The sequence below is a fragment of the Columba livia genome, chromosome Z (genome assembly GCF_036013475.1).
Source record: "Columba livia isolate bColLiv1 breed racing homer chromosome Z, bColLiv1.pat.W.v2, whole genome shotgun sequence".
NCBI lineage: Eukaryota > Metazoa > Chordata > Aves > Columbiformes > Columbidae > Columba > Columba livia.
This window is the reverse complement of record NC_088642.1, coordinates 162309-171994: the sequence shown is the minus strand read 5'-3', so window position 1 is coordinate 171994 and position 9686 is coordinate 162309. Positions and strand designations below refer to the sequence as shown.

At 66.1% G+C, this 9686-nt stretch overlaps 1 protein-coding gene across 1 annotated transcript in view; it reads left to right on the top strand.

Annotated features, from left to right (window-relative positions):
• Positions 1-473: 473 nt before the first annotated feature.
• Positions 474-9686, top strand: part of LOC135577368 (uncharacterized) — a 45045-nt gene continuing 35832 nt past the window's right edge. The window contains exons 1-5 of the mRNA XM_065046669.1: positions 474-668; positions 2739-2867; positions 3850-4024; positions 5299-5522; positions 9361-9489. Coding sequence (XP_064902741.1) covers positions 665-668; positions 2739-2867; positions 3850-4024; positions 5299-5522; positions 9361-9489 — 661 coding nt within the window. The 5' untranslated portion in view covers positions 474-664. The remainder of the gene's footprint in view (positions 669-2738; positions 2868-3849; positions 4025-5298; positions 5523-9360; positions 9490-9686) is intronic.

Below are 9686 nucleotides of genomic sequence, written 5' to 3'. Positions count from 1 at the left end.
GACGTGCCCCCGGCCGTGTGCTCCCGCCCCACCGCGCGGGTGTCCTGGCTCTGGGCATCGTGGCGCAGGATCGTTTGAGAACCGTTCCTGACCGTGGGTGAGGGCTGGGACTGCCCCGTAACTGCCCAGAGCCGAGTTGTTGCTGCAGACAAGACACGGGCACAGGCACAGGCAATATATTTTACTAGACCAGAAGACATCTTGAGGAAAAACAAAACTTTATAAATGTCGGGGTTTTATCTGCTATCAGTGTGTCTGCCGTGTGCGCGGCTCCGGGAAAGCGCGTTCAGGGAGCTCCGGCTGCCCCCGGGCCAAGAAAAGGCCCGCGCTGCGGGGCCCGGGGGGCGCTGCGTGACCGCGCCCGGTGCTGCCGCCTGGTGGCCACAGCCCGGTACTGCAGCTGGGGAGCGGCGCGCTGTGCCCGTGCCGGGGGACGAGGGGGCGCTGCCGCTGCGGGCGGGGTCGTGCCGGTCAGAAAGGGGCGGAGGCGGACGGACGAACCGCCGGGAGACAAAGAGGCCCCGGCTCTCCCGGGGCAGCCCCGCTGCGAAAAGAACGGGCGAGGCGGCAGCAGGAGGCGGCGGCGTCTCCTCGGCCCCGAGCACAGGGGAGAGAAACCTGCCGGCCGGAGCTCCTTCGGGCTCTGTCTGTTCACAATGAATTTATGGGTAGGTGACCAGCCGCCCCCCTTTTCCGCGTGAAGCAGAGGAGCGCGGTTCGTTGTCGCCTTTTAAACGCGGCGGCGGCGGCGGCAAGCCGAGCGGCCGGAGGGCGCGGGGTGGGGGGGGGGGGGTCCCGGCAGGGCGGCGACCCGGCGGGTGAGGATGCAGAGCGGGCCAATCAGATGGCGCGGGAGGGCTGGAGGGCTGGAGGAGCGGAGCGCTGGTTGGCTGCCTAGGTACGTCAGTTGCCTTTCTGTCTGCCAATCAGATTGCCGGGGGGGCGGGCGTCGAGGGCTGGGTACTGCGCATGCCCCAAAGAGCGAGCGCTGATAGGCGGAGAGATGCTGATTGGCGTGCCGCCCGCAGCCAATGATGTTGCCGAAGGGGCGGGCGTTGCGGCGTCCCTAGTGCGCATGCCCCAGCCGCGATCGCTGATAGGCGGCGAGAGAGGTGATTGACGTGTCCCGGGGAGCCAACCGGGATGCGGCAAGGGGCGGGTGCTGCGGTCTCCCTAGTGCGCATGCCCAAACCGCGAGCGCTGATAGGCGGCGAGAGAGGTGATTGACGTGTCCCAGGGAGCCAACCGGGAAGCGGCAAGGGGCGGGAGCTGCGGTCTCCCTACTGCGCATGCCCCAGCCGCGATCGCTGATAGGCGGCGAGAGGGCTGATTGACGTGTCCCGGGGAGCCAACCGGGATGCGGCAAGGGGCGGGAGCTGCGGTCTCCCTACTGCGCATGCCCCAGCCGCGATCGCTGATAGGCGGCGAGAGGGCTGATTGACGTGTCCCGGGGAGCCAACCGGGATGCGGCAAGGGGCGGGAGCTGCGGTCTCCCTACTGCGCATGCCCCAGCCGCGATCGCTGATAGGCGGCGAGAGGGCTGATTGACGTGTCCCGGGGAGCCAACCGGGATGCGGCAAGGGGCGGGTGCTGCGGTCTCCCTAGTGCGCATGCCCAAACCGCTAGCGCTGATAGGTCCGCGGTGTCTCGGTGCCGCGCCGTGGGGGGAGACCGGGAGCGAACGGGAACGGGGGTCGGGGCGGCTGCGGAGCGCTCGCTGCGGCCGGCGCCCGGGCATCGGGAGGCGGGCGGCTCAGGGCCGCCCTTCGTGAGGTTTCCCGGAGGCGGCAGGAGGGCGGAGGGGAAGGAGGCGACAGCCGGGGACCTCCCGCCGCGCGCGTGTCCGGGGCGCGGCGGCTGTCGGTGCCCGCGGAGCCCGGCGGGACGGCGGGGGAGCGCGAGGGGAACGGAGCGGCGAAAGAGGCGGCAGGTGAGTGCGGCAGCGGCGAGGGTGACCGTGCCGTTGGAACGGGGGGAGCGGGAGGGGCCGGCGCGGCGCGGCGCGGAGGCGTTCGGTTCCGGTTCCCCCCCCCCCCTCCGCCCCCCCCCCCCGCCCTTACGGCCGCGCTGGCGAAGCTCCTGGGAGGCGTGCGGTCCGGAGCCGCGTCTCCCTCCGGCGCAGCGCCCGTGCCCGGTGCGGCAGCCCCTCCGGGAGCGGCGCAGCCCCCGTCGGTCGCGGGGACGGTTACAAGCAGAGCTAAGGCGCGGTTGCGGGCGGGCTGGGTGGCGTGGCGAGCGGGGCGCCGCTTCGGCGGGAGCTCGGGGCGAGCCCCGGCGGGTTCCGTGTCCTGCGCGCGCGGCTTTCGCGCCGCGGCTCTCTCTGTGCGCTTTTTTGTTTGGTCGCGTTTGTTTTTTGGGTTTTTTTTGGCGGGATTCCCGCGAAACGCGGCACGAGCGCTCGCCCGGGGCTGCCGCGGCGGGTCTCAGTGGCGCCGTCCTGTGGGCAAAGCGCGGTACTGCACCCGGCCGCCCCAACGCGGTGCCGCGGCGCGCCTCGGTGCTGCCGCCCTGTGGCGAAACTCGGGTACTGCAGCGCCCGGCAAGGGGGGGGGGCAGAGACGCCGATCGAGCCGCGGGGGTTCGCGGTCGGGTCTGTGCGTGCCGGTGTCCGTCCCCCCCCGACGGGGGTCAGGTCCCCATTGGTGTGCAAACGACATCCCTCCCTCGGGGCCTCCTTAAACGTTTAATGACGTAAATATTGCTCCTGCTAACGTTGTCGGCGCGGCTTCTTTCCTGAGTGGATCCGTCCGGCAGTCGGTGGCCCACGGTTGCTCGGCAACAGCAGAAGCGGATTGAAGGGACCGGCCGCTGGAGGATGCCGAAGCCTCCCGGGTCAGCGGTGGGAGCAGCTTTGCGTAAAGCGAGGGGTACGTGAAGCCGGGCGTGCGGTGCCGACCGCCCAGCAGGTAAGGGAAGCTAAAGCTTTACCTCCAGGGACTTCTGCCCAGAAAGCTGAAGCAATTGCTCTCGCGTGAGCTGTAGAGTTACGCAAAGAGAAGAAGATTAGTAGCTGCACTGATTCTAAGCAGGTTTCTTGAAGGGTGCGGGCCCTTGAAGCCGTTTGAAAAGAATAAAGTGTATTAACGGCACAAGGGAGGCAGATTAAACGTGATGCTCCGGTTGCTGGAAGCTGTGCTGTTGCTAGGAGAGTTGCCGTCACGCGTTGCAACGGGCCTCAGAAGGGAAACGCTGCTCAGGAAACTGGCCATAAATTGGCAGGCGCCGCTGTCAAACCAGCCACCGAGAGGACAGAGACCGGTACGGAAGCCGCGTCTCTGAGCCCAGGTGGCCGTGTCCTCCAGCCAACGTCAGGGAACTGTAACAAAGAGGATAAGCAATTAATAGGAGATTAATAGCCCGATCAGAATTAGGGTCCAAAGGAGCCGTCACCGGCGACGGGAGAGCAGCGGCGCCTCGCGGCGCGAGGAGCTGACGCGCTCTGTCGAGATCGGACGAACAGGTAAGAGCGAATTTAGAAGCTCTGTGCGAACGAGGCAATGGGAAACGTGCCTAGAAAACCGTCTTGATGGTGCACGCGGGGTACAGACAAGAGCAGCCGGACGAGGGAAACGTACCAGGACGACGCTGGCAAAGGGAGTTCTCCGAGCTGCCTGGAAAAGGGGGGTGTCGATACCGGCCGGCACGAACGGCTCCCTTCTCGGGTCGGCCGGAAGCGTTGCCGTGCCGGGGGGCGGCTGCCGGCCTGCGGGCCGGGGCTGCGGCTGTTTGGGGCGCTGCCCCCGCTTTGTTTTCCTCGGGGAGCCCCCCCACGCTCGGGGGCTTGTGGGACGTGCACGTGCAAATGACACGGTGTTCCCGGCTGCTCTGTTCTCTGCCTTGTTTTTTCAGGTGCCGGTCCCTGTTTTCTCTTCCCGCTTTTGAAGAGAAGCTGCCGAGTGAGCGTACGCTGCGGTGAAGTTCTACAAGATGCAGCCCTCGGGAACCGGTTGCTGTGGGGTTGCTCGTGCGGCCAGCTTTTGGTGTCGGTTGTTCCGGCGCTCCGTCGCGGTGTAGAGCCGGCCCCGTACGTAGCGGTGAGGCGTCCCGCAGTTCGGTTTGGTTCTCGGATAGGCCTCGGCTCTGACTGTGCACTCGAACGCCAAAACCTACAGCGGAAGCTGCGGTGGCTTTAGCGTGCAAGGGGCGCGAGCGCCGTGAAGCCGCCCGTGTGGCCGAGCGTCCCGATCGCGGCGCTGAGCGTTAGACGGACTTGAGCCGCGTGCCGGAATCGTTTTGTTTTGGAGAGGGCGGGATAAACTTGGAGCACAACTTGTGAGGGCGGTACGTCGTGGGCAGGTTTTAGTATTGCCTGTGGAGTGCCGCTAGAAGCGTTCGTAGTTCTTGCTTGTCTCTGTTACAAGATGAGCCGTGTCGTCCTGCGTGACGCGTAACGGGAGGACGGCGCGGTAGCGGTGCTCTGCACAAGAGCCCGTTGGGGGGTATTTTAGCTCGCGGGAAAGGGATTGGGGAACCACCTGGTGGGAATGCGAGGAGAGCAGCCCTGGCGGAATCTGAGGAGCCGAGGCCGTTGTATAAATTGGACAAGGAAGGAAAGGCTGCGGGCAAAGCGCGGTGCTGCACCCGGCCGCCCCAGTGCGGTGCCGCGGCGCGCCTCGGTGCTGCCGCCCTGTGGCGAAACCCGGGTACTGCAGCGCACGGCAAGGCGGGGGGGGCAGATGCCGCGATTGAGAGACGGGGACGCAACTTGATGCAAGCAAAGTGTCCACTTTATTGCTCTTCACACAATTCTTTTATACTGTTACATGCATAACAACTACTATCGTGGATTATGCTGATTGGCACAACAATTAATTATCTCATACATATTACAAAGGCTGAGCTCATGATAGGTTAGTAAGAGCATGCAAATCTGTCCTAGCTCCTTGTTACTATCGTGTCCTGTGTGCTGGGCAAGCTTTACAGGCTGCTTTCTCACAGCCACAAGGTCCTGTTGCTAAACAGGACATTCCCATCTATCATCACAAGTTTCTGCTCTTTGTGCTTACATCTGCATGTTGTAACTTTTCACGGCCCTTAGTAATTTTCCATGCTAACACAACAGGTCTAGTAGCTAGAACTAGCATATTAACTATAGATATATATTTTTGCTAATATCCTATAAGCCTAGATAACCCACAGGCAGAGACGCCGATCGAGCCGCGGGGGTTCGCGGTCGGGTCTGTGCGTGCCGGTGTCCGTCCCCCCCGACGGGGGTCAGGTCCCCATTGGTGTGCAAACGACACCCCTCCCTCGATGGCTCCTTAGGAGGGTTAATCCCAGTCCTCGTTCTTTTGGCAGCGGCGGGTCTGTGACCTCGCGGGAAGCCCAGGCTGCTGCACAGAGCTCGTCGGGAGCGGGAGCCGCGGAGGCGGGGGGCCTCGACGAGCCAGAGCTGCGTCAGACGGAGGGGGCGCGCGTGCTGCCCGGGGGCCGCGTCCGGCGGAGCCGGAGTGACCTGCGGCGGCAACGAGCGGGAGCCGCTCGGAGCTGGAGCGGCCGTTGGCCGCGCCTTCCCTGGGGAGGTGAGCGCGGGGAGCCCGGCCTCTCTCTCCCTCGGGGATTAAACCCGCGCCCGTCCGCGCCCTTCCCGGGGGCGGCGGCGAGGCGGGTTCCCCCGGCTCTCCCGGGGCGGCCCCGCTGCCGGGGGGCGCGGGCGAGGCGGCGGCAGCGCCTCCTCGGTGCCGGGGGGCGGAGGGGAGAGAGACCTGCCGGCCGGAGCCGCGGGGCGCGCGGCCCCTCGGGCAGGGCGCTCCCGGTCTCTGGGCCGCAGGCCGGGGGCGGCAGACGGGTTCGGGTGCTCTGGCGTGCTTTTTAGCCAGCGTGGCCTTCTCCGCGCCGTGAAGAAAATCCCGCGCGGTCGATTCCGCTCGCCGCTCGGGAGATGCCGCGTCTCTGGGGCCGTGGACTGGGGAAGAACGTTTGCGAGTTGGAGGGCGCTACAAGATATTCCGCGGGGAAGCCGGAGAAGAGGCAAATTGGCTGCCAGCGGAGTTGCGTTCCTTCGGTTTAGGACGTTCAGCTTGTCCTTCCAGAGAAGGAGCAGTCGTGGGTAGGGCCGAGAGAGGCTTTTAGGCGCGTGATCGGAATTGGAGCCAAATGGCACTCGACGTTGCCGCCGTGGGTCTTGGCTTTCAGTGGTTTCCCCGCGGCTGCCTGGTGTTTGGGAGCTCGGAGCGGGCATTTTTTTTCCCCCAAGGAGAGGCTGTGCTTGAAACAGAACTTGCTTGAAGAAGACAGACGAGGCGGGTGAGGATGCAGAGCGGGCCAATCAGATCGCTCGGGAGGGCTGGAGGGGCGGAGCGCCGATAGGCGGGGAGCATGGCAATTGATGTGCGTAGGCAGCCAATGAGGTTGCCGGGGGGGCGGGCGTTGCGGTGTCCGTACTGCGCATGCCCAACTTGCGCAGTCCTCAGTCAGGTCCGACGCTGAGGCGGGCACCTGGGGGCGGAGCGCGGGAAGGAGCATCCAATAGGAGGACGGCGCGGCGGGGTGGAAAGCAGCCAATCAGAGCGCGCCGTCTCAATCCCGTTTGAACAGCTGCCTCCCTGGCAAACGCGTCCGTGGGGTCCCGGGGCGGGTAGCGGGAGTTAACGGGGAAACGGGGGTCGGGGCGAGGGAGGGGAGGCTGTGGAGCGCTCATTTTGGCCTCTCCGTCCCTTTTGCCTCTCTCTCCCTCTCTCTGTGTCTCCTTGTCTTGCTCCCTGTCCCTGTCTTTCTCTGGTAAGCTGACCTGCTCTTTGCCCTTCTTTTTTTGTGGAATCACAGGCTCCTCCTGCTTGGAAAAGACACGTGCAGTTTTAAATTTGGGTTTGAACTCTAGGGTTTTTTTTCCCCCATTAGCGTAAGTGGACGGCACGTTGTCCTCTGGCTCAATCCCCGTTCTGTTCCGTGGAGCCTTCAGTTTAGGATGTTCAGGTAAGACAGTTTGTCCTTCCAGAACAGGAGCAGTCACCGGTAGGACCGAGAGAGGCTTTTAAGCGCGTGATCGGAACTGAAGCCAAATGGCACTTGACGTTGCCGCTGTGGGTCTTGGCTTTCACTGGTTTCCCCGCGGCTCCCTGGTGTTGGGGAGCTCGGAGCGGGCACGTTTTTTTTCCCCGAGGGGAGGCTGTGCTTAAAAAAGAACGTGTTTCCTCAGAGAAGTGCAAGTCCGTGTGCGTAAGACAGACAAAGACCCCAGCCAGCCTAGTCAAGTTCTGAGCGTGCGTCTGTCAGGCGGCTGCTTTACGTTGAGGAGCGCACGGCCGTGCAATGGTAAGGGCGAAGGGCAAGGCAAGACAGAAGGGTTTTTCCTGCTGCGGGTGACCAGCCGCCCCCCTTTTCCGCGTGAAGCAGAGGAGCGCGGTTCGTTGTCGCCTTTTAAACGCGGCGGCGGCGGCGGCAAGCCGAGCGGCCGGAGGGCGCGGGGTGGGGGGGGGGGGTCCCGGCAGGGCGGCGACCCGGCGGGTGAGGATGCAGAGCGGGCCAATCAGATGGCGCGGGAGGGCTGGAGGGCTGGAGGAGCGGAGCGCTGGTTGGCTGCCTAGGTACGTCAGTTGCCTTTCTGTCTGCCAATCAGATTGCCGGGGGGGCGGGCGTCGAGGGCTGGGTACTGCGCATGCCCCAAAGAGCGAGCGCTGATAGGCGGAGAGATGCTGATTGGCGTGCCGCCCGCAGCCAATGATGTTGCCGAAGGGGCGGGCGTTGCGGCGTCCCTAGTGCGCATGCCCCAGCCGCGATCGCTGATAGGCGGCGAGAGAGGTGATTGACGTGTCCCGGGGAGCCAACCGGGATGCGGCAAGGGGCGGGTGCTGCGGTCTCCCTAGTGCGCATGCCCAAACCGCGAGCGCTGATAGGCGGCGAGAGAGGTGATTGACGTGTCCCAGGGAGCCAACCGGGAAGCGGCAAGGGGCGGGAGCTGCGGTCTCCCTACTGCGCATGCCCCAGCCGCGATCGCTGATAGGCGGCGAGAGGGCTGATTGACGTGTCCCGGGGAGCCAACCGGGATGCGGCAAGGGGCGGGAGCTGCGGTCTCCCTACTGCGCATGCCCCAGCCGCGATCGCTGATAGGCGGCGAGAGGGCTGATTGACGTGTCCCGGGGAGCCAACCGGGATGCGGCAAGGGGCGGGAGCTGCGGTCTCCCTACTGCGCATGCCCCAGCCGCGATCGCTGATAGGCGGCGAGAGGGCTGATTGACGTGTCCCGGGGAGCCAACCGGGATGCGGCAAGGGGCGGGTGCTGCGGTCTCCCTAGTGCGCATGCCCAAACCGCTAGCGCTGATAGGTCCGCGGTGTCTCGGTGCCGCGCCGTGGGGGGAGACCGGGAGCGAACGGGAACGGGGGTCGGGGCGGCTGCGGAGCGCTCGCTGCGGCCGGGCATCGGGAGGCGGGCGGCTCAGGGCCGCCCTTCGTGAGGTTCCCCGGAGGCGGCAGAAGGGCGGAGGGGAAGGAGGGGACAGCCGGGGACCTCCCGCCGCGCGCGTGTCCGGGGCGCGGCGGCTGTCGGTGCCCGCGGAGCCCGGCGGGACGGCGGGGGAGCGCGAGGGGAACGGAGCGGCGAAAGAGGCGGCAGGTGAGTGCGGCAGCGGCGAGGGTGACCGTGCCGTTGGAACGGGGGGAGCGGGAGGGGCCGGCGCGGCGCGGCGCGGAGGCGTTCGGTTCCGGTTCCCCCCCCCCCCTCCGCCCCCCCCCCCCCGCCCTTACGGCCGCGCTGGCGAAGCTCCTGGGAGGCGTGCGGTCCGGAGCCGCGTCTCCCTCCGGCGCAGCGCCCGTGCCCGGTGCGGCAGCCCCTCCGGGAGCGGCGCAGCCCCCGTCGGTCGCGGGGACGGTTACAAGCAGAGCTAAGGCGCGGTTGCGGGCGGGCTGGGTGGCGTGGCGAGCGGGGCGCCGCTTCGGCGGGAGCTCGGGGCGAGCCCCGGCGGGTTCCGTGTCCTGCGGGCGCGGCTTTCGCGCCGCGGCTCTCTCTGTGCGCTTTTTTGTTTGGTCGCGTTTGTTTTTTGGGTTTTTTTTGGCGGGATTCCCGCGAAACGCGGCACGAGCGCTCGCCCGGGGCTGCCGCGGCGGGTCTCAGTGGCGCCGTCCTGTGGGCAAAGCGCGGTACTGCACCCGGCCGCCCCAACGCGGTGCCGCGGCGCGCCTCGGTGCTGCCGCCCTGTGGCGAAACTCGGGTACTGCAGCGCCCGGCAAGGGGGGGGGGCAGAGACGCCGATCGAGCCGCGGGGGTTCGCGGTCGGGTCTGTGCGTGCCGGTGTCCGTCCCCCCCCGACGGGGGTCAGGTCCCCATTGGTGTGCAAACGACATCCCTCCCTCGGGGCCTCCTTAAACGTTTAATGACGTAAATATTGCTCCTGCTAACGTTGTCGGCGCGGCTTCTTTCCTCAGTGGATCCGTCCGGCAGTCGGTGGCCCACGGTTGCTCGGCAACAGCAGAAGCGGATTGAAGGGACCGGCCGCTGGAGGATGCCGAAGCCTCCCGGGTCAGCGGTGGGAGCAGCTTTGCGTAAAGCGAGGGGTACGTGAAGCCGGGCGTGCGGTGCCGACCGCCCAGCAGGTAAGGGAAGCTAAAGCTTTACCTCCAGGGACTTCTGCCCAGAAAGCTGAAGCAATTGCTCTCGCGTGAGCTGTAGAGTTACGCAAAGAGAAGAAGATTAGTAGCTGCACTGATTCTAAGCAGGTTTCTTGAAGGGTGCGGGCCCTTGAAGCCGTTTG